The sequence below is a fragment of the Drosophila suzukii genome, chromosome X, assembly GCF_043229965.1.
Source record: "Drosophila suzukii chromosome X, CBGP_Dsuzu_IsoJpt1.0, whole genome shotgun sequence".
Lineage (NCBI taxonomy): Eukaryota > Metazoa > Arthropoda > Insecta > Diptera > Drosophilidae > Drosophila > Drosophila suzukii.
The window spans coordinates 25,160,701-25,184,472 of record NC_092084.1 but is presented as its reverse complement, the minus strand read 5'-3'; the positions used below and the strand labels follow the sequence as shown (position 1 = coordinate 25,184,472).

Sequence of the window (23,772 nt, the reverse complement as noted above, 5' to 3'; positions counted from 1 at the left end):
AACAATTTTGAATGAGATTTTTCCCAGCATTAGTGAGAGCTTGTGTTAAAATTTTATTTATCACTTTAACGCCTTAATTTTTAAACAGTATAGTATGTTATAGTCTCTCTGCTGTAATATAGGTTAAGGATAGAATCAAAGAATCAGTGGCGTATACAGAATTTGGTTGCGGGGGGATATACAAAAATTTCTTGAGTTGAAATCAAAATGTTGGATTAAAATACATTTTACATATACTTTTTAGCCCGAGGGAGAGGGATCTATCCCCCATAACGCCATATTTTTCACTTTAACATTTTAATTTTTAAACAGTATGATAGGGTATAGCCTCTCTGTAATAATATGGGCATAGGATAGAATCAAAGAATCAGTGGCGGATCCAGAATTTGGTTTTGGGAGGATATAAAAAAATTTGTTGAGAAAAAACCAAACCAATAAAATATATATTACTTTTACTTTTTAATCCGATGGAGGGGGTATCTATCCCCCATATTCCCCTGTGAATACGCCCATGCTAAGAATGTATTTGCAGTTTTATTTTTCACTTTTACATTTTAATTTTTAAACAGTTTGGTAAGGTATAGCCCCTCTGTAATAACATAGGCTTGAGATAAAATCATAGAATATATTTGCATGGATTTGGCTGGGATTTTCTTATTCCAGTGTTCTTATGGCGCCGTCTTGTATGTTGTGTGCGTAAGCTCCTGTTTCTGTGTGTTTTTGTGCACTTTACGACTTTAATTATGTAAGTACATAATTGTGTTATTATCGTAAGCTCGCAGAGCGCAACACATGCCGGGACCGGGTCTCGGTCTGGGACTGGGTCTCGGTTTGGGTCTGGGTCTGGGCCCGGGTCCATGTCCTCCATCTCCGGGTCGTGATCCCGGTCCGGGCTTCGTGGCCTGCGTGGCCCACTCAATGTGTGTTTTTGCTGTGACCTCGTCTGACCGCTTGGCCAGCATTTTACGGCCATTAAGTCCGGCAGTGTCTTTTCGGGGCCCCACGGCCCCTTTATCTTTCTGTACCCTGCTTACCCAACTTACCAGGCTTACCCAGCTTACCCATCTTACCCATCTTACCCATCTTACCCCTCCTCGAAAGGCCCCCTAACCTTTGGGCCCGGCGCCCCACTGTTTACATTATAATCTTCCTGGCCCACCCCCGATACCATTTTGTCTGTTCATTGTTTTCTTATTATTTAAATTACGAAATTCTGCTTTTAATTATGCATTGTTTCTTCCGCTCATTCTGCTTCGGCCTTCCGCCGTCCATTAGGAGCAATTTTCCGAAAATTTGAAACTCCGATTATTGGTGACCTTCGCCTGGCGCCGCTTTAAACTCAATTTCCTCCCGCCTTTCTCCCCAATTATTTTCTTTTAATTAAGACGCGTGCGTGTGTGTGTGGGGAAACGTTTCGATTCAATTATCGCTTTGAAAAACATATTTAAATATTGCCAACATCTGAGGCTGACAAATCGAGAGTTTCCTCGATTTTTCCTTGGCTCTGCGCTCCATTGCTCCATGCGTTGTTTCAGTCTCCATCCACTTTGTTCTGCGTGGGTAACTGAAAGCCAAGGACATCGAATTTCAAAGAAAATGTTCCAATCACACGAGCAAAAACAAACTTGCACAACAGGTGGAATAGAGGGGAAAAGCCAGGCTCCAAGGCTACCGATTCGTTGGACTGGTGGCGAATAGTTCCAGATGGAACCTGCTGATATAACCAGATCAATATCCATCTCCATTTGGGCCAATATTTTTCCTCCCTCGTCTTTTCCCGCTTGTAAATTATTATTAAGTGCTTTTCATTTCCAGCTCGCCATCATCCAATAACCAGAAGCAGAACCAGAACCAGGACCAAAACCTATTTCAAAACCCTGTGTTTGTGTAGACTTGAGGGGCAATCCGTCAAAGTCAAAATTGCGACAGTGGAAATGATAATACTTGTGCAGCCATCGTCGGCTGCAATTTGTTTGGGCCAGGAGTCTGCGGAATGTGGCTTGCCTGCTGGCAGGACGGAAATAAATTGTTATTAATGTGCTTGCCTGCGGCTCTGCTGCTGGTTACCGGGTATACGAATCCGAATCCGAAGTCGAATCCGAGTCCAAGTACCCATGCCCCCATGCCCCCATTCCCATCTGCGACTTGTCTACAGTCGATAAATTATTTGGCAACGCGCGCCAAATTGTAAATATCTTTATGCGGGGGCGAAAGCCCCAATAATGCCAGCCAATTTAATGGGCTGGCCACTTGTTGGATGTTGGATGTTCGAGGGACTCCATCATCGGCATCTTCCAGCCATAAAGTGTTTACGGCCAGCGCTCAAATTGATTTGTGCCCAGCACGAATCAAACCAATTGCATTAGGCGACTCCGAGGTAATCATAACTGGGGCTGGAGGCGGGATCCTTTGGCTTCCTTTGCCGACCATAAAGCGGAAACCGTTACAGCCAGCCAGGCAGGAGATGATGAGCGCTGGCGAAGGATGTCCATAAAAAGCGGCAGGCAAGGACACAACCCCCCACCACCAGGCACCGCCCGTTGGCAGGAGGACTTCGGCTGCGACTTCATATCCAGCAGGAACCGCCAAGGCCATATACCCATTTACCCATATACCCATTTTCCCGTACCGGGAATCCTTCGCAAGACGCCCCCAGGACTCGTTAAATTGCGTGCAGCATCCGCCGACTCTCCTTTTTCCCCGCACAGCGGTTGGCCGCAGCAGTGCACAGGAAGAAAAACAGCACTGGTTCGCTTTCGGCCCAACTTCGAACTCATTAAAAAGTTTTCCAATTACCATAACTAAAAAATATTGACAAAAAATCTTTTCCTCTTGACCATTTGCATTCAGTAATTAAAATGATCATGTTTTATACTTTTTGAGACCCATAAAGGAAAAACTATATAATATACTCGTTTAAAAAAAAGTGTGTTAAGCTCAGTAATCTTGGTATTCCTGTTAGAAATAAAGTCGTGAGTTTCGTATGCATAGGTCTTACAAACTCAAACTTATATAACTCGAACTTCCCCAACTCAAAGTCTCTGTAAGTTGAAATAGTTCAGACTATAAATTAATATGTGTTATATTTTAGTACATTAGAATTAGAAAACTTTTATTTAACTTGTATTATACTTTCTTATATTATGATCATATGTTCGATCTGTAATATCTTGAAAAAAGATTTGCTACCAGTCATATATGCGATACGACACATATATGTACAATGTACATGGGAATGTTTTTGGAAAACTTTTACAAAAAGTTCATACGAACTAGAAAAGTGATTGCGAAAAATATATTCCTTTATTCCTTTAGGAGTTTTAGAGGGTGCCTCCTTACCATACGCGGATCCACGGGGGGGATAGATCCCCCCACTCGGCACTTAAAGTATATGTAATATGTATTTTATTCCAAATTTGTTGGATTCTACTCAACAAATTTTATTTATATCCTCCCCCACAACCAAATTCTGGATCCGCCACTGCTCCTTACCTATGTTAAGAATAACATTCGTTTTTTTTGAGGTAGGAGAACTAATAGAGCCCCCTTTTTTCCAAGTGGACCCACCGCCTCGCCCCAAATCCCCGCCTCTTTGGTGACGGTTGTCGTTTATTTGCATTTTACTGTGCGCAGTGGGCAAAGTATTCAAAACAGATTTGTTGGCCAGATTGTACAGCGCTAACAGTTCATTACCCAAATGACTGTGGGCCAAAAGGAGCGGGCGCGGCGCGTTGCGATTTGGTTGAAAAGGTTTCATTACAATTTCGGGCACTCGCCGAATGGAAAACTTTTGCTCCGCAGACTCCGTAGACTCCACGCCCTCGGTACCCCTCGTTTGTGCTGTAGTTTGAGATTTGATTTAAAAGTTGGGGCCAAGTTTCAACCGCCTTGGAGGGGAGGGGGGCTGGTTCTTGTGGGTGGTCGGTGGGCGTCGCCTGCTGCCGAGGGGATCGCAAACTTTTTAATAGTTATTCATACAAAATCATTTACGAGTGCCCTGCTCCTCGACTGCCTCCATATGTGTGGAACATATACTTGTATATAAACATGAAAAGGGGGGGAAAGGCGGCAGAAAATAAGGAAACTTTGCGAAGAGTTGCGGAGTTTGTTCGCCAGCTCTTCTGGCGGAATAATTATGCACCACATAATGCGGTCCCATCCCTGCATCGCACTCTTTGAGTCGCACCTGGCCAGTTGACCGATGATTCGCATGATTGATGAAGCCAAATCCGCAGGCCAAGCCCTGCAATCTGCCAAGCCGGTAATTCACCAGCCACAGGGATTTAAGCCCACTCAGCCAACGATATCTTGGGATAAACACCACCCCGCCCACCTGAGATACGCACCTGCCGTCCTGCGGAGCAGTTTAATGAGAAAATACTTGGGATGTGGCCATAAATTCATTTCCGCCCTTTGTTTAATTTCCTTCGCTATCCGAAAAACTTTTCGCTACGCGCGAATTCATATGTAATTACAATTACGCCGTAATCTCTGGTGTTCTGAGGAGGAATGGCATGTGGCTGTGGATGTGGATGTGGACCCACCTGCTCGGGTCAGGGTCACGGCCGAGGTCGCTTGGTGGCGCGAAAGTTGACTGTGTTACGCACACCTGACACTGGGGTGGTGAATTGGCGAACACGCTGATTCAATTAAAGCTTTTCGCAAGGCAATCGATAGCCCAGACATCAAAGAACACTGTTTACCCGAGCCTACCAACCGGCCCAATCTGAGCCCTCGTTCCTTGCTGCCCCCACGAACACGGCGCTTTAATTATAAAATCAATGGAAATAGTTTTCCAATACTAACTACCATTCGGAAATGTCAGTCAATGAACTCTGTCGAGTGTTCTGCTAACCCCGATTTTATAAATGTAAAACGATTGTTGGCTAAACGGCTCCTTCAAAGCCTGAATAATCAAATCAATTATTTAGGCGCTACTTAAGTTGGATTGGGATAATAATGCTTCTGATTTCAGTTCTTTGATGAAAACTGGGACGGCAAACTAGAACAAAGCCAGGAAACAGGTTTAAGTGGCTTGCACCAGGGAAGGATTATATTTTTAAGGTAGAACCAGAAGCAAGGTTCGACAAGACGAAGTTTTCATAGTCTTGCAGACTTTATGAATTAAATGGTGGCCTAAGTAAGATAAATATTAAACTTTTAACAACAAAAGATAGGCAAATATTTTCAAAAACATAAGATTTGTCCCTATGGCTCCCAAGGAAGCTATGGGATATATTCGTCGGTGGGCCAGATTTCGTTATCCTGATCAGGGCGCAATGGAAACAATACCATTTGCAGGGTTTCATGTTGCTTGCTTAAAGCTCTCCCAAAACTGGTACAATCGGGAATTTATTATATGGGACCCATGTATATATGGGATAGGATATAGTCGTTTAATCATCAATCGCTTTTACCCTGATCATGGTATGCTTACAATATGCGATTTCCAAGTTTTGTTGTCAATAGTTATTACACTACCCGAAATAGCTCAGATACAGCTTATGTTGCCAGTTTCATTCCTATGGGATCTATCGGGTATAGATGGATATGGGCGTGCACATATTTTATGACCATTGCAGATGTTTAAAAAAGGCTGTTGAACCCAGCTCGCAAACGGTACTGGAACAGGCGGACATGGCTTTATAGACTCGTTTAAAGATGCTGATCAAGAAGTTATTTTAAAGGGTCGGAAATGTTTTCTTCACTGCCTTATAAGCCCTATGCAGGGGTATTAAATGGCTTGGGAATCGGAAATGGAGACCCTTTCAAATGTATGCATGCATACATAAATATATTATCTTATAAAGGAAAGCTATTAGACATACCACGCATTTGACAATTATTCTTCTAACCTTAATCGAAAATCTATTATTGAATGTGATTTTTAAATGATATGGACTAGTGCTTAACATGTACATGCATTAAAAAATGCTTCCTTGCAGGACTATATGCCGCAGCTGTCGGGGATCGGATTGTGTGTGGTCAACCTGATGGACGACATGCAGGAGTACACCCGCGGGCTCTTCCTGCTAATGTGAGTGCCCCGCCGCTGCCGCGAAGTCCTTTGGCGGTCTTCTGACCTCCGTTTCGATTCACAGGTACTGCGGCCCGGCCATCCTGCTGTCCTACCTGTACATCCGCACCTCGCAGGAGCTGCGCCCCCCCGACGGCCCCTTCACCGTGATGATGTACGAGCACCGCGCGGATGTGCGGATCCGGCAGAGGTGAGCACTCGCTGTGATTAAGCTGAAATATTAGGCCGGCTATCTGCCGCTAATTGGACTGATTAATTCGGTGATTTACCAATCAGAGGAGGCTGTCCGTGTAATCCGATTCGCAATCACTCACCCGCGGACCAGCCCCTTGGCCACCGTTAATGAGCCCTCGTCCTTCTGGTGGCTGTTCTTTAACGAGTTCAAGTTTCTTGAGTCAGTTTCTTGGCTCCCCTCTTACACCAAAGGGGTGAAGATAAATATATAACTTTGCTCCTCCCTTGCATTATTTTAATTGAGAAGCTACAGGACTTTGAATAATTCGATTATGTACTATAATCTTTAAAGTTTATAATGTGTAAGAAAAAATTGCTTATCTAAGGATTTTCTATTTTTAGAGCAAGCATTTAAGGAGTGCATGTGAAAAGAAGACATCAAATGAATAAACGATTAGGGACTGGAAATAAATCCCAAAAGTGATTGATGGCAGCAACAAAAGTTAGCAATATATGAATAGAATAGATGAAAAATTGGAATGGTCCTCCTCTTCTGGTTTCCAATTTTACAAATATAGATTTATATAGATAAATATGGTAATCGTCGTGCTACCACTGAACTTTAACACTCGGTTTTAAGTGAACTTTGATTGAGAATAAATCTTCTTTTAACTGTTAAAGAAGCTGTCTTCGGCAAGCCGAAGTTTATGTACTTTTGCACCTTAATCCACATCATGCAATAAAAATCATACGTGTGTACATTACAGAAACCGTAAAAACATTCCATATGCTGCAGATTTCGGACAAGACTTTATCGTCCAGTAATGCTGATATAGAACATACATAGGGGAATGTCGGGTATAGTGACTAACGATTCGTTTTTTGAGTGCCACTTTTCCAATAGATAATTTTCCAAGGTTTAAAAGCAGAAAGGTGTTGACATCTATTGACCATATTCTTGTTAAAGCTCGATGGTAAGCGGAGTTAAATACTACAGCAATTTTTTTTTAATTGTAGGGCAACTGATAAATACACACAAAGACTCTATGCAGATGTGAAAATTTTTTTTTCAAGAAAAGTTGAAAATTAACATTAATGAAATACAAATTAAACTGTACACTTTAAAAAAATGTTTTCTTTAGTTCTTGTTTTAAATTGAACAACTATATTTGTTCAATTTCTAGTTCACAAAATTTAAGAAAAGGAAATTGTTTTTTTAGTTTCGGCTATAGAAAAGAAGCAAATAACGATATAAAGTCAACAAATACCAAACCAAATTAAATCTTACCCTACAAAATGTTTGTCACGATACCCTACATGGTACTGTTGGAAATATGGCGCAAAAGAATAAAACACAAAGTACCAAGAACTGTTGCTAATGATCTGACTTGTTTTCACCAAACGCACTACTTAAACCCTTATAACTTGAGTAGGTCTTTTATTTTTGCTCCACATATTACGCGGATTCTTAATAATATCATTGTAAATCCGTTGTCGGCACGATAAGTGAAATCCATTACAATTATTCGTAATTTTTGACGTGACGTTACATATGATACAAGTACTTGACGAGTTCGTCACCTTCCCCTATCGTCACTATACCCTTCAATCCCCTTCTATATAGTTAATAATATCTGTATCTGAATAGTTGCGAATTTCTGAAATGCATATTAGAACCATAATGAACTTCAGATTGGTCTGAAATTTTTAGAATACTGTTTAGCATCGAAAGAAATGACTTTGAATGTTTAGCGTATGAATGGGAATATTTATATTATCAATTCGAATGGATTTCCCCGCAGGAACTCCTCCACGTCATCGGTGGAGCCCCGGCAGCTGAGCGGAGGGGGCGTGGCCGGGCTGAGCAACGGAGGCGGCAGCTCCGCCCGCTCCTACGACTTGTACAGCGCCGAGCTGGACGTTCACCGGGAGAAGCGGAAGCAGCGCAACTTTGGCAGCATGGCCGCCACCCAGGTGGTCTGCATGTGCCCCCTGATGATCCTGCGCTTCGCCAGGCTCTCGCTGGAGGAGACCTACGAGAACGCGAAGCACTTCGACTTCACCTACCTGATGTTCGTGTGGGTGGCCTTTCTGCCCACGGTCATCTTTCCGTGCATCTATGCCTCGCAGATATTGCCCAGGTGAGCGAGAAGGCCCCTTAATATCCCCATAAATACCCCATAAGACAACCCATTCCCCTTTACCTTTTGGTTTAACCCATCCGCAGAGATGAACAGGAGCGTCTGAGGGGCTATTTCCGGCTCTCCTCCAGGCGCAAACAAAAGGCTCAACGCCGCAGCGATGCTGGCGGAGGACCCGGGGTGGGGGGCAGTTCCCGCGAGAATTCCATAGAGAAGGATGCTACCCTGGGCACGACCAGTGCTCACCATGCCGCTGAGTCGCACAAGCATTCGTCGAAGCTGCGTCACGAGCGGGAGGTGCGTCTGCCAGGACATGGATCGTCGGGAGGCGGAGAGCGCTACACTGGAGCACCCTATCGCCAGGGCAAGGACAGGGACAGGGACAGGGATAGGGAAAGGGATAGGGAGAGGGAACGAGACAGGGATAGGGACAGGGACAGGGAGCGCGAACGGCAGAGGGCCGGCGGCCGGGGAGCAGGCGATGCCGGGGTGGTCAACAACCTGGGCAAGGATGTGCGCGGCAAGAAGCACGACGTCAAGATCAACATAATCTCGGATGGCGTTGGGCATGGCGGTTCCAGCCACGCCCATCCCGCCCACCGCAAGCAGTCGGGCAGCCACAGCAGCACCAACAACAATAACAACACTCGGAGTCGCCCCAATCCCAGCCAGCGGCATGGCGGCAAACTGGCCGCCGACTGCCTGTCCAACGTGACTGCCTCCACCTTTTGCAACGGCAGCGGCAGCGTTAACGCCAGCGGAAACGGAAATGGTCTGGGAAGTGCTCTGATCCCCGACGACAGCAGCACCAGCAACTACGGCGACGGCGAGGAGAGCTCGGTGGTCAGCAGCATGATGGTGCCGCCGCAACGCTGGCCGGGATCGGGGGGCGGTGTGCTGCGCCACAAGGACGTGTCCTTCAGCGAGTGCAGCAGCACCTTCTCGTCCAGCACCTTGGAGCGCGACCTGGAGATCATGGACCAGCTGGAGCGGGAGCGCAGCATGGACATACAGGAGATGCTGCAGCGGGAGCGGGAGCGGGACAAGGTGCGTCGCCAGCTGCCGGACATCGAGAAGCTCTACGCGCAGCGTTCCCCGAAGGGGAAACGAGGCGAGGCGGTTGGAGCGGGAGCTGGGACCGGAACCGGAACCGGAGCGGGACTGGCGCTCGTCATGCCCGGCAGTGACCCGTTGAGCAGCCTCTCGCAGTCCCAGTCCCTGTCCACGGAGTACAGCCTGTGCTCCACTTTGGAGACCACCGCTGGCGGCGGCGTTGGCGGCGGAGGAGGAGTGTCCGTTGGCCACGAGGAGGTGCTGCAGCATCACCTGGAGGAGGTAGAGGAGGAGGTGGTGCCGCCGGACTTCTACGACAGCTACACGCCCGGCGGCTCCCAGAACCTGCCGCCCAATTCGGGTGGCGTGCCGGTGGCCTCCGCCGCAGTTCCCGCCTATCAGTACCAGTACAGTCGAAACCGGCTGAGCCGGAAGAGCTCCGGTTCCGGGTCGAGCCACCATCACCATGGCCATCATCATGGCCAGCATGGCGGCGGGGGCGTTGGGGGCGTGGCCGGTGGACGCGGCTCCAAGCGGGACAGCTTCAATTCGCTGAACGGCACGGATCTGATCGCCGGCGCCTTCTGCGAACTGGATCCCACGCAACCGCTGAACAAGATGGCCGTGATCGAGGGCCGGATGCGGCGGAGTAGTCCGCGGAATGCCAGCTTCAGCTCCGGATCCGGCGTGTCCGGGCGCAGTTCGATGAAGTCCTCGTCGCGGGACTACGACTATGGGCACGGCTCCTCCTCGCACTCGGCGCATCCGGAGCTGGATTTCAGGGAGAACATCTTTGCGGAGCTGTAAGATGTGGATAGTGTTGGAGGTGAATCGGATGAGGGATGAGTCAGGAGTGTCAGGAATGGCAGGGATGGCAGGATGGCGAGAGGAAACGAAAAGCTTTACGGTTACGGAATTGCCAGGAGTTGTGCAGCCAAGGAGCTACGTGTTTAAGTAGGACAATTTGCAGGAGCTGTATTTTTTTTTGTAGGGTATGGGTGGGGGTTTTTTTTAGCAGAGGCAGTTGCTCATCTGAGGACAAAAAGTCAGTGGACTACGAAATACTTGTAAGGAACTCCAGACTTACGGAGACACAGATACATTTACACCTAAATGCATAAGATATACTACAAATATATAGACCGAGTTATTGGAATACTTCGCCCAACTGGTTGTTGACTAATGTTTGTTGATTACTGCGATCGGCGAGTGGAGATCGGAGATCACAGATCACAGATGACAGAGTTTAGGGATCACAGATCGCAGTTTAGAGATCAGAGTTTAGAGAGAAGTGAAAACTGTGCCAAGGAACGGAGGGAAAGCACTCCCACAAAGTATATATGTCTTTTAAATGTTGCTAACTTTGACGGGGGCAAGGATGTGCCAGTGTTTTTAAACTTTCCCAAGCTACATACATACATATATGGATATATACAATACGATATATACACTAGACATATGCTAAGACATATTGAATATTACCAAATCAAATGCAAAGTTTATTGAATGTTAACTCAAAGTCAAATACGAAATACAAAATCGGAATAAACCATTAAAGTTATAGCTGTAAGACAGGGCAATTCTTCTGAGCCCCAAAGAATTGCGCCCACACTCACACAACCACACCAAACACACACACACACACACGCAGATTCAATTTGTTGGGCCAGATCCTGATCCTGCCTAGATATATAGAGCCATATACTTACCCCTAATTGTGCAAGTGTCCGTGCGTGTGTCTAGCGATAAGTTCATTTTTTCTGTGCCGCTCCGCTGGCTATTTGTTGTGGTGGCTCGGTGGTTGGATGGTTCGGTGGTGCGGTGGTGCTGCCGTGGTGTGAGCAAAACTAATAAAAACAAATTTTATGTGAGTTGAACACACAAAAGCAAGTCTCTCATTGACAGCGTTTTATTTGGGAGTTGTCCATCAGGGTAGCCATTAAATCCCTTTTTAGCTCAACCCCCGGGACCCAAGGTAGGCCGCAAAGAGGGAAAACTTGATACGAAAGGGATGATTAATTCAAGGATTAAGGCCTTATGACTAACGGATGGGACTTATTTAAAAAAGTCAAGGAAATCTCAACATGTTTTGTATATATACATATTGAAGTTCACAAAATGTTGCCATGACTTTTTAAAATTAGGCCATTAGTATTTTGGACCACACATGTATCATATCATATCTACGTTATTTTAATATTTGTAAAACATGGTTTTCAAAAATGTTAGATTGATAATATCAATTCAGGTTAATATTTGACCTGAAAAGCTGATTTTCTCTTCAAACATATGCCATTTTTACATGGTAAAATTACTTCTTTAGTAGTTTGGATCACACATATATCATATCATATCAAAAATTGTAGAGAATTTTAAATTGCTATTATTTCATTAACTTTAATATTATTAAAATAGGGCTTGCCAAAATGTTAGAACGATGATATCTATGCACAATAGCTGATTTTCTCTCTGTGTGGCCTTTGGTATCCTGGTTTTTGGGTCCTGGGGTGGCGCGCACCTCAATAAAATCCGTGCAAATGCGGAGTTGGCCCCCGAAAATAATACGCGCCTGCGGGGAGCAGGTCGCCCAAGGGGATTGGAATGAACTAGGAATAGGGTCAGTGCGCGAGTTCAAAAGTTCAACGCGGGGCCACTGACTCAGCCCCAGACTCCGGATTCGGATTCGGTTTCGGTTTCTGTTGCTGCTGCCGTTGCCGTTTCGGCTGCGTCGTCGTCCACCCGTGACCTGACCCAGTAAAATGATTAAGTGGCGTTATTTAGCAGCTGGCTGGATTTACTTGACTTGCGAGCCCCACTTCCACCAGTTTGTCTCCATTTGTGTTCATCTCTTTTTGGGTCCCCTGCTTTTTTGCATAATTTGCGCTGTTTATTTTGATGTCCTATGGTGGGTAATCGTAAAACGACAAGCATTTCATTCGGAAAAGTCCACTTTAATGGAGGCAAAACGCCCGCGTCGGAATGGTGGGACACATTGATATGGATAGGGCCCAATCCCACTCCCAATCCCCCGAGGTGGAAAAGGACGAGCGCCAAAGGAATGCAGCCAGGCCGAAAGGAGAAGTTATGGCTATTGCCCCGGGGGCATTAAGTACGCAACTCGCTTTGGGTCACTTTATGGGGCTAATACCACCGGACGACTTTCAATCGTATGAAATGCGCTTTCAATTACGCGCCGTGTAATGAAATGCGCAAATAAATTTATGACGATCACGTATCGCGTATACGCAACGGTGGCAGGTAAGCGCGCTTAAGTGACCATTACACACTAACCAGGTCTTCGCCGCTTTCATAACCGATGCCCTGCCAGCGGGCCAAATCTCTTTGGGCCATCAAAACTGCATTCCAATTGAGCCGATTTCTGGCCTTAACCCCGCTTCCGTATCTCGCTGGCTTTTGCCATCCCTACACAGCGAGAAATGTATGTATATATGACTGGATCAACTATCTTTTCACACTTGCACCCTCTTGGTCCTTAGAACTTTTGGGCCTAGTTAGGCTTAAGTTAACTTTTTGCTGCTACCCACTTGATTTGATAACTTCGCAATGATGATGATGATGGCCCCACCCCCATTTTCGCCCTGTGTATCCGCCGCTTGCGAGTTTCGCTTTCGGGTATTTTAGGCATTCCCGGCACGTTCCTATAAACAACGTTTTATGCCGGTGTTTATGTTTAGTTTGCCGTTCGCCCAGCGGGGGCGGATTGTTATGTAAGTGCCAAAGAGCATATTCAATTTGAATTGGAATTGGAATCGCCATCTACATGTCTCCCTTTGTTGTTATTGCTTATTCCATATTCCGCACGCGGACAGAAAAGTTTAAAGAAAGTTATCCACGCAAAAAGTGAAACAAAACAAAGAGGGAAAATTAAAACAAAATTGAAATGGAAATTATGGAATATTATAATAATGGACAAATGCTTTGTGGGTGTGCCACAGGTATTTAATAAAAACTTTAGGTAAGTGGGGGCTTGGTTTTAATTAGATTACACCGAAGAAAACGAAGCCTTAGTACTGAAATTTAAAAATAAAAATTGCAGCACGTTCACATTTTATACTTAATGGTATAAGCTGTAAAAATAGGTAAATTGCATACCTTTGAGTAATAAGATCTTACTATCTGGTATCATTAATAAAACTATTTCGTATAGGTCAATACGTATTAGTATACTAATTGTATTTATATTATTAAACTATCTTGGTTCTAAAGTATTTTATTGGGGGTAGATATTACAGATCTTTGCTATTGAACCTTTTTAACAGGGAAAGAAAAGGAAAAGGTTTCAGCTTGGTAAAGCGGTTCCTGAAAATGCTAATCAGACAATATAAAACTCTACTTTTTTAATGTAAAATGAATATTCAGCGTTCCAGACCTAAAACCTTTTCCAGAATTTTCCGCTGCACTTTTTGGCCAACTTATTCGTGGTTTCTGCCAAAAAAAGAGGGACGGCAACAGGCAGAGGTAAGAGCCGCTGCCGTTGGACAGTCCCCATCGAAAGGCGGTATAAAACCAGCGGACAGACGGCGGGCGCTGCACAGTCAACCATCGACGTTCGCGAGTCGCGTCCGCCTAGCCTATAACGATCCATCGCACGGTTTCCAGTTCCCAGTTCCACGGACCCAACGGGAGACGGAGTCCCAATCCCAAAGATCCATTAGTTCCACCACGTAAATCATGTTTGCAGTGGCCTTGACGATAGCGGCCTTGGTTTTGGCCGGCCAACAGGAGGTCTGCCGGGCCCAGGTGTCCATCCACACGGACGCCAACACAAATTCGTACAGCCTGAAGACACCAGGACTGCAGCAGACCTTCACCCGGTACTACGGAGGAACACCCAAGACGACGCAGCAGGTGGAGCAGCCGCAGCAGCCTCAGCAGCATGAGCTTGAGCAGGAACAGGTGGTGAGTTTTGTCCAGTGTTGCGGAATACTAAGGGGATTATACCCATACAGAACAGCTACCTTTTATTAGTTGTGTAATTACCACGCCACTGACTAATAATAAGAGAATTCCCTAAACAGAGAATTTCCCTAAATAAGTATTTTTGACCCGTTACTCGTGGAGTGATTTCGGAAACTATAAGAGTTATAGAGTTGGGATTACGCATACCGATTCTAAGGGTTCCTGCGCAGCGCAAGTTTATCATGGCATTGTCTAATGTTTACACTTTTGTAGTTTTTTCAGTGTGATTTGAAATACCTATATAAATGCTGAGAATCGTACATATGGCAATAATATTTTAAAAGTGATGACCACTAAGTTAAAAAGGCTTTGGTCTGTGGCACCGCTGCCTTTCGCTAGGTGGCGTAGCGCCCGCGTCTGTTTTGTATGCCGCGCCAACAGAAATGCTCTAGAGTAACGGGTATCTTAAAGTCGAATCTATGATACTGGAAAATCAAAAACATATTTAACATTTTTTTCACCATTTAATTGTTGAGTATTTCATTAAAATGCTTATTAATAGTTTTTAAAGAAGTGAGATTGAGAGCAAATATACAAATTACCAGCAACTTTTTTTTCAAAACCTAGTTATAGCCATTTGAAAACAATGAACTCACCCTAGTGTAGAAAAGTTTATGAGAGTGTGTTTCAGCGAAAATATTTCCAATTATGTGGGCCATATAATTCAAAATGTCAGCAGACATCGGTTTTTGGTATTCTTAGCTATACCGCGGAACCTGTAGGTGATGTAAAAAAGTTTGTAAGGAACTTTTTTTCAGGAGTACCCAAATACCTTTGAAAACTGAAAATGGTTCATGGAAATTTCCCAAAGTTTAATTTTGTGTTCCTGTGTTCTTAGTTTTCCTATCATTCCTAAAAGAACACTTTTTACGTAAACGGACGGACAGACGGATATGGCTAGATCGAGTCTGCCGTTTATAACGATCAAGAACATATTTACTTCTAAAAATCGAAAACATATGCTTCTTACTGACATTATAATAGCCTGTGCCCGTGTATAAAAAAAAATTTTTTAGACACCTTAAACTAGACGACTCGCAATTAATATAGCAGTCCCGGTATTCGTTGCAGTAACCTTTCTGTAAACCAGAAACCCCCTGAGATAAGTTTCGCACATTTAATTTTCTTTTTAATCAAGTTGCGTTCACATTAAATATCCGTCAACTGGACGGACAACTTGTAAAAATCCAAGAGTAATCCTCTCAACGCCTGCGGCCCATGGGCATTTGTATGGCCTCGCCAATATAAGAATCGGCCTCATATCCCTGGCCTGGAATCTCCGCACTTTGCGCTACTGGCAATCCACTGCCCATTTCGAACACCTGCTGCACTTGACCCGCGGCCATCATCACGCCAGAACCAATATCCTAAAGATGAAATCAGAGGTCATTGATCTGCCAAGTTCATCAATCGTTGTCCCGTATTACCTGAGGCCACGCGGTGGTAATGCCCAACAGACTCAGACCCAGGATCAAAATATTCACTGTCATCTTGTAGGGACTCCAATTGCAAATAACTACTGACCGACCAGTAAGCCAGCTATTTAAGCCGTGAACTTCAGACTATTGCGCTAAAAATTAATATGGGATCATGTTCCCTGGTCCAGATACAAGATATTCTCATTCGTTGTATGATAATACAGAGCGTGTTCAGTTGGCATGCGCCGTGTTTATTGCAGGAAATTAAGATAGCGGCTAACAGCAAAAATTTTCCAAAACAAACCCAGACTCATATAAGAGAGTACAGCAAATAATTGTTGATAGGTTACATAAAATTAAGCACAATTTTAACATTTACTTATTTTTGAATAGCACTGAGCCACAGTAGATTCGCGTTTAAACTTCTGACCATAGCCCGTTTACCTCAATCAACAAGGCATTCGATGTGGCGAACACTGTTCACTAACTTGCCTTTATAAGGATATAATTTATCGAAATTAGGAACGAAAATTGAGAATGCAGATACGCTCATTAACGCTTATATAAACATTATTTAATTCCCATAAAATGGTCCATTTGTTGTCCAGCCTTAATCTATTCGATTCCAAAATGATCTCCGTCCTTGTAGTTTACGTATTTGCTAACTTATTGGCTGAGTAATAATACATATTTACTTTTGATATTTACTGTATCTCAAAAAAGTAATAAATGTCAAAACAACCACAGATTATGTTTGAAAAAATGGTTCCAATGAGTTAGGTCCTGGTTAACCAAAGAGTTTTTCGGTTGCATTTTAAACCAACCGTACCGAAAACCATCTGAGATTTCGGAGGCGCCCCAGTATAGATATGCAAGAAGTAAAAATGTCTTAATATCTCAGTTTAATTATATCACGTGTATTTGTTGCAATGCATTTATTTGCAATTTGGTTACCACAACTTTTAGTTATCCGAAAAGACCTCGTTGGCTGCATTGGGGTCTGTGGTATCGGCAAACAGGTTCTTCAGCTCCTCGAAGTAGTTCTTGAAGGAGTCCACCATCGATTGCCAGGCCTGGGTTATGTTCTGGCCAAACTCTCGGGCCGCTTCGCCTATCCGCTTGTCCAGCCTCGGATCGTCCGGATAAACCAGATGGGGTCGCACATCGTCGTACTCGTTGGAGTAGTCCACGTCGAACTCCTCCGCCCACGCAAGGGTAACCAGGGTGAGGGTCAGGGCCACAATTAGTGGGGCAGAGAAGCTGAATCCGGAAATCATTTGGCCAACTGTTGTGGCCAGCCGCTTGAATGCGCCTTTTGTACTCAGCCTTTCAATCCAATCAGATTTCGGCCTGGCACGACAGTGTTCGGTGCATGTCGAGATGCATCTCAGCTCGGCCGGAAATGCATACTAGCCGCCGGCTCATCATGACTCTGCTTGTTTCCGTATCTCTCATCTGGACAGCTTGTAATTGCCGTGCTGTGGTGACCCCAGAGGGCCATGCTTCGGACAACTTTCGATCGCATTGCTCAGATATGGCGGTTGACCTTTGATTTTATTGCTTTTGGCTGAGGAATCACTTTCAATTGACGTGAAAGGGGCTGGGTTGTCTCTACGAGGAGTTTAAGAAATCGTCGGGGTCACCAATTACGATATAGGTGGATAAATCTTTAAGTCGGATGATTTTTAGTAAATATTTGATATGACCAGATTGGTATAGTTATAGGGCCGAAGTACCCCGCTTTTTTTTTAAAGAACTATGCAACATTCATTAAAAATATTTTAATGCTGGTTAATATCACAAACATTTAAAGATATACCTCTTAAAATCCTGTTTTAATCATTATTGTCATAGACAGAAGACTATGTTTTGGTAACTGAAATATTTTTGTTACTACTTTGAAATACCCTTGAAGTTCATACAAATCAAAAAATAATTGAATATGAAATATTTAATACAAAACAGAGAGATATAGGCAAATATCTTAAGAGTCACCGAAGTGCAGCATACTAGATTTGATTGTTCCAATGGCAGCTGAATTTTTACTCTGATCAAAGGTTAAACTAAAATTAGGATATTCAAAGTTTCATATTAATACTTTCACACTACTTTTTTATATTGACTATACAATTTAAGTTTGGCCCGGTCTTACTACGAACTGCTATAAGATGTATTCTGCACTGGGTAAAAACTTCTGACCAAAAATATACCATATACAAGGGTATAGAATAAATAAAAATTTAAATTCAGACCAACAGCCAATTGAACCACAAATATTAAAGGCTAAACCACTTTGAAATTTTCCAAGAAAGAGCAGGACACTGTCACTTTATCCATATCGTATGGTACAATTGGATAACGACTATGACCGAGCGCATGTAGTCTCCCCCGCAAAAATTCAATTCGATTCAGTTTCCGGTTTCCATTTGCTTTTATTGCACTTATTAATAAACAAAAAAAAATACACTTGATGGGACTGGGAAATCCTTAGCCCGTAGAGCTGGCCGTATCGGAGATTTTCTGTCGCACCTGCTGCACCACATCCGTGACGTTGTCCACGAACGATAGCCACATGGTCTTGATCCTTTCGCCCAGAGCCAGGGGATCCGTTCCGCCCATGTTTGGTGTCATATTCTGGTCCATGGGCGCCTGGCGCCGCCGGCGCTGGAACTTCTTCTTGCCAGTGGTTTTGGGACTCACGCGGGACCGCGTGGCGTTGTTGGCGGCCCGCTTCCTGGCCCGCTTGCGTCTGGCCTCCACATCATCGTCGGCGGGCGCCGCTGTGGTGGCGGCAGTGCCCATCTTCCAGAAGCACGGCGCCCGCTTGTGGCGGTGCAGGCTCCTCCTCCTGCGCCTCCTTCGGCGGTCCTCCTCGGACGAGTCGGCCGCCATCGGGCGGATGGCGTCCCCATAGCCCACGGCCGTCTTTGAGTGCACGGACATTAGGGGATTGTCGATGTTGAGGTCCTTGTTTATGGCCGCCCCGCTCTGGACGACCTCCGCTATATTTCCGGCCACACTCATGGCGCCCAGGCTCAGGCTTTCGAACGGATTCTGGGGCTCTGGCCTGGCCGCAATCCGGGCCAGACTTAGCGCCACCAGGAGAACTCCCAGTGGTTGGCGGCTCATCGTTCTCACTGTGACGAGGCGGCATTGCAGTCGGGCTTTTTAAGCCACCGTCCAATCGCGTGATCCCCTCCGATTCAAATCGAATTAAATTTCGATTCCATTTCCATTCCGATGCCGATGGGCCAGTTGAGATCGCAGCAGGCTTCCGGCTTGGCCCGCTGACGGGTGACAGGTGTCAGGGGACCGGCCGGGTTATCGGGCTCAGTCTCACTTGCTCGCTTAGTCGGTTCAGTTCGGTTCGTTTTACTACATTTTCGCTCTAGACTTCGTACAAAAATTGATTCAAATTCAGAAATTGAAATTACCTCTTTTGGCCTCGAGTTTCTCGATCTCTTAGCACAGTCTTCAGTGCGATATCACGACAATCGGGACAGCGAAACATGAGATCCACGAAAGCTCGCGTTGGCAATGGCAATCGGCTGGTTAGTACCGAAGGACAATGGGGCAAGGAGCGCCACGGTGCCCATGGTGCATTCCTGAAGGATCACGGGCGTGGCCACTCATCTGTAAGTCGGGTCTTGACAACTGGAATATCTTTGACACGGGGGAAGTAAGGTCGTCGCAGATTTGCCGGCAAATAATAGCTATGTATATTCATAAACTATTTATAGTCTTACTTCAAATAAACAGCCTACTCTCTTATGACACTTTATGGATTATCTAAATTAATTAAGCTATATCAAAAAAAATATCATATATCATATATCATATTATATAATATAAGATATAATACAAGAGTGTAATATATCTTGTATTATATGTTATATTATATGATATGATATATGATGTTTCAATATCATGTCAGCTTTTGTCATTTAGTTAGATTGCTTTATAGGACTGTTCTCGTTAAACTTGTAGTTCCACAAATCCAATTTAACAACTACTTTGCCCACACTTTTAAAGGTGACAAAAGATTTTGCATCTTGAAATCCACATCACATCGAGAAAACAAATTGGTTATTATTATTATTTGATAGATAACAAATTAGAAATGAAAATCGTCCCTAAGTCATTTTATATTTCTAATATTTATTTTATACATTAGTAAGTGGTCTTAGTTTAGTATCAAACAAAATTGAAAATTCACGGGACTCTTTTTTAAATTCGCTTCATTCTTTTTAAATCCTTTCCTTGCCTTCTTCCTATTCTCATCCACCAATGTGGTAAACCCTCTACCTTTGCAGCAAAAGATTTTGCATCGTGAAACCCACATCACATCGAGAAAACAAATTGGTTATTATTATTATTTTATAGATAACAAATTAGAAATGAAAATCGTCCCTAAGTCATTTTATATTTCTAATATTTATTTTATACATTAGCAAGTGGTCTTAGTTTAGTATCAAACAAAATTGAAAATTCACGGGACTCTTTTTTAAATTCGCTTCATTCTTTTTAAATCCTTTCCTTGCCTTCTTCCTATTCTCATCCACCAATGTGGTAAACCCTCTACCTTTGCAGCAAAATCCCGCCCAGTTCGGTGGATTCTCGCCATCGGGACAACAGTATCCGGCTGTATACTCGCAGCCGGGACTCCGGGGCGGTGGCAAGCTCAAGGCCACGCCCATCTCCCTGCTGCAGCAGCAGCAACAGCAGCTCCTGGCGCAGCAGCAGCAACTCCTGGCCGCCTCGTCGCCGCAGGCAGCTGGACCGGGCCTAGGGGCGGGGGTGGCCGGGGGCGTGGTCAACATGCCCAGCTATGCGGACCAGATGCACGCGGCCTTCCTGGACTACCAGCGCCAGCGGGCGGAGTTCGAGCAGCAGCAGCAGCATCTGCTGCAGAAGCTCTACCACTACTATCCCGATGTTTCCGGAGCACAGATTCAGCCGCAGGCGCAGTCGCAGCCCCAGCCGCAGTCCCACTCCCAGTTCCCGCCCGCCGACGGAGGGGCAGTGGGCGTGGCACCGCCAACCGCAGGCGGACGCTTCGTCTACCGTCGGCCGCAGTTCAGCAGCAACGGCCTGCAGCCCCAAAGCCTGGGATCCGGCTCCGTGCTGCCCGGCGGTGGAGGTGTCTCGGGAGTCGCAGGATCAGGACCCCAGCGCACCGTGGTCGGCGGCGGCGGCGGCGGCGGCGGCGGCGGAGCCGGCGACTTCTACTCCACGCAGCAGCACCTGGGCTTCATGCAGCAGCAGCAGCAGGACGTGCTCCGCGACCAGCAGCAGTCGGTGGCCCAGCAGTTCGCCACCAGCCAGCTGGCGCCCACTACCCGCCAGAGCTACGGCATGGCCGTTCCCATGTCCTCCGTGCTGGGCTCCCCCTCGTACCAGCAGTCGCCGGACGTCTCCCACGTGAGCTTCTCGAGCGGCAACCTCAACTACAGCTTCTAAGAGGATTCGGACTACTGTAGCTAGTACTTTCATATATTTCGAGCACTTAAGTTTTTTTTTCATATTTTTTTTGCGTAAATTTTCGTGGTAATTGATAAGAGGAATTGTGTAGGGCAAGCAAGAATAAATTTTGTGAGTGATGATAAACTGGCATTTGTTAAGGGGGTGGGGGCGGCGTTAGGGGCCTTCAAAGGGTAAGTATACTTCACAGAGAGCACAACTATGATATAAGGGCTTGCTAATTTGCCCCTAGTCTTTCAAGAGCTGCGAATTCATCGGAATGTGTTCTAAAAAACAATGAAAAGAATGGCCATGGTAAATAAAAGTCAAGGGATCATATATTGCAAATGAGGTTAGGTTAGGTTCACGGAACAGGGATAGACTGATATTTAACCTTTAATGGCCCAACTATGATATAAGGGCTTGCTTATTTGCCTTTCAAGAGCTGCGTATTCATCGGGATGTGTTCTAAGAATCAATAAAACATATGCCCATGGTAAATAAAAGTCAAGGGATCATATATTGCAAGTGAGGTTAGGTTAGGTTCGTGCAACAGAGATAGACTGGCTGATAGACATTAATGGCTCTTTTGTTGATTTATCACCGCTTATAATAGCACTTAATTAAACGGCATATATTTTACAGCGACTATCTCCGCTCATCTCTAACAAGCCATCGTGCTCACGTGCAATTAATGTTTCAATGTTCTTTTGATCGGACCGCCTTCGCAACCGTAATTGCGTGCTGCCATTGAGTCTGTTTACAGAGTTTATAATCTCGTCGAGCTCCTTGCGACTGCTCCCGCCCCCCGGCAGATCCATTTATCCCAGCGGGCAGCGAATTTCGATTGTGGGGGTATTAATAGATATCCATGGAAATGGGGTCCGCAGTTCGGGGTCCGGTTCAAGCACTCCGCTTGCCCCTCGATACACATACCCCTGGAACATCCCCGGGCAGCAATGAATGGAAACAATTACCTTGGCTACCCCCTGGCTAAAGGGGATGGGGATGATGATGACCATGAGGCCGGGGGTCGGCTGTTCACAGCGATATCCAATGCAAACACGGATGGCGAGCATCGAATCCTCTGAGTGGCCACTTTCCACCTGTGCATCCATATGTGCACTGCGAGGAATCATCGAAGAACCTGGCTCATGTGGATGTGTACTTACCCAACATCAGTTTCCAAGGATGGACTGCTGGACTCCATATACAGCCAATACACAAGATAAGAACTGGAAAATACATTTTAAACCCAAGCTCAAAATTAGAAATATTTTAAATCAGGGACCGTAATTATTAAGATGATTATTTACGATTTTTATTAAAATATTCAAAATTAAATATCAAATATATTGATCTTTATTAATATACATTTTGTTTCGCTTAAACTAAAACTCACCTTAAAAACACGGCTTCCCTGTACAGACTTATGCCGTTTTTCTACATAGTTTTATAAAATCAACTTAAAGGTGCCACTCCTGGATTTATATTTGATTCCATGATATCATTGTATTGGCTAGTAAATGAATTACTTGGAAATGAATAGTTTGTGCAAAGAGGATGTAATTTAATAGTGTTTTCCTCTCCTTCGCATCAAAAGATTATTATTAATTAGCTGCAGTCCCTGTCTTAAATTTCAATAATTTCTCTAAGCCTCATTAATACTTAAATACTTGTAAGTCAACCTACCCCACCTAAAATAAATAAGCCTACAAGCATTCTGCCCCATTCTATCTTCCTACCACATATAATCCAAACATGCTTATAATTTAAAATATCTTAAAGCCCAAGCTTAATATCAGGTATATCAAAAAGTCAATCACTCCCCGAACTTGTTAATATTGGCCTCAAAATGTTGATGCTCTTAAGTCGAGTTACCCCACTTTAATCTGCAAAATCAGTGGCCTTGCTGCAGGCGGTATAGACATAATTCTGGGTGGCCCACAACAATTGAAGCACTGTGTTATGCAATTTGAGGCCTCTGCCAGTCAGTCTCCCAGCCTCACGGCAATGCCGCACTTGTTGGCCAACAGGTGACAATCGAGTGGTTATTTTGGCCCCCGAGGGGCTGGCAAAAACGTGTCCTTGGAGGGGTTCTTGGCAGGACACCTGCTGGCAAGGCCATCCAGTGCAGCGGGCCAATGTAAACAGTAAGTGGAGCGCGAGCCAAGAGCAAAACGGAACCGGAATATGGAATGCGAGTCCTGAATCCGTAGCCAAAACACGACAATTGCATTAGACGGACGACCCGCTGACTAAGCCATTTCCACGAACATGAAGGCACCATAAGGCTCCGCAGGAAAAGGCTGCAAATATAATAAATGTGGTCGTGGTGGCCATCTGATTGCCGCCACGTACTGAAACTTATTCAATTTCTTGGCCAAATATTAATTGGTAAACGACGCAAAAGCGACTGAAATGGGGGATAAATTTCGACCCTCACCCCAACGGCATATTTGCATGGAAAATTCCAATTTAGTGTCGGCCAGGAAGATACACAAACACC

The 23,772-nt window shown here is 44.9% G+C and overlaps 5 protein-coding genes across 7 annotated transcripts in view; 2 read left to right on the top strand and 3 right to left on the bottom strand.

Moving 5' to 3' along the window:
• Positions 1–11,295, top strand: part of LOC108010457 (uncharacterized) — a 47,507-nt gene extending 36,212 nt beyond the window's left edge. For both annotated transcript variants that reach the window (XM_017075326.4, XM_070997392.1), the window contains exons 4-7: positions 5,946–6,037; positions 6,102–6,227; positions 8,014–8,352; positions 8,439–11,295. In XM_017075326.4, coding sequence (XP_016930815.2) covers positions 5,946–6,037; positions 6,102–6,227; positions 8,014–8,352; positions 8,439–10,212 — 2,331 coding nt within the window. In that variant the 3' untranslated portion in view covers positions 10,213–11,295. The remainder of the gene's footprint in view (positions 1–5,945; positions 6,038–6,101; positions 6,228–8,013; positions 8,353–8,438) is intronic.
• Positions 11,296–13,951: 2,656 nt separating this feature from the next.
• LOC108010417 (neurogenic protein mastermind) lies at positions 13,952–21,410 on the top strand. Of its 2 annotated transcripts, none has more exons than XM_070997435.1 (2): positions 13,952–14,325; positions 20,394–21,410. In XM_070997435.1, the coding sequence occupies exons 1-2, from the start codon at positions 14,098–14,100 to the stop codon at positions 21,261–21,263; spliced, it is 1,098 nt and encodes a 365-aa protein (XP_070853536.1). In that variant the 5' UTR covers positions 13,952–14,097; the 3' UTR covers positions 21,264–21,410. The 2 variants fall into 2 exon arrangements, with proteins under 2 accessions (XP_070853536.1, XP_070853537.1); XM_070997436.1 differs by lacking the exon at positions 13,952–14,325 and adding an exon at positions 19,115–19,438.
• Positions 15,489–15,966, bottom strand: LOC108010428 (uncharacterized). Its single transcript, XM_017075288.4, has 2 exons — positions 15,813–15,966; positions 15,489–15,752 (listed from the first exon to the last, which is right to left on the bottom strand). Exons 1-2 carry the CDS (start codon positions 15,873–15,875, stop codon positions 15,588–15,590), a joined length of 228 nt encoding a protein of 75 aa, XP_016930777.2. The 5' UTR covers positions 15,876–15,966; the 3' UTR covers positions 15,489–15,587.
• On the bottom strand, positions 16,701–17,108 carry LOC139352149 (uncharacterized). Its single transcript, XM_070997437.1, has one exon. The coding sequence runs from the start codon at positions 17,078–17,080 to the stop codon at positions 16,766–16,768; it is 315 nt and encodes a 104-aa protein (XP_070853538.1). The 5' UTR covers positions 17,081–17,108; the 3' UTR covers positions 16,701–16,765.
• On the bottom strand, positions 18,216–18,955 carry LOC108010418 (uncharacterized). Its single transcript, XM_036820078.3, has one exon. It carries the CDS (start codon positions 18,930–18,932, stop codon positions 18,291–18,293), a length of 642 nt encoding a protein of 213 aa, XP_036675973.2. The 5' UTR covers positions 18,933–18,955; the 3' UTR covers positions 18,216–18,290.
• Positions 21,411–23,772: the final 2,362 nt, after the last annotated feature.

Bases quoted from the DNA above. Each gene is read 5' to 3' on its own strand.
- LOC108010418 (XM_036820078.3), bottom strand. From the start codon at position 18,932: ATGAGCCGCCAACCACTGGGAGTTCTCCTGGTGGCGCTAAGTCTGGCC.
- LOC108010417 (XM_070997435.1), top strand. From the start codon at position 14,098: ATGTTTGCAGTGGCCTTGACGATAGCGGCCTTGGTTTTGGCCGGCCAA. The intron at 14,326-20,393 runs GTGAGTTTTGTC...CTACCTTTGCAG, and splicing joins AGCTTGAGCAGGAACAGGTG to CAAAATCCCGCCCAGTTCGG.
- LOC139352149 (XM_070997437.1), bottom strand. From the start codon at position 17,080: ATGATTTCCGGATTCAGCTTCTCTGCCCCACTAATTGTGGCCCTGACC.
- LOC108010428 (XM_017075288.4), bottom strand. From the start codon at position 15,875: ATGACAGTGAATATTTTGATCCTGGGTCTGAGTCTGTTGGGCATTACC. The intron at 15,753-15,812 runs GTAATACGGGAC...TTTCATCTTTAG, and splicing joins TTACCACCGCGTGGCCTCAG to GATATTGGTTCTGGCGTGAT.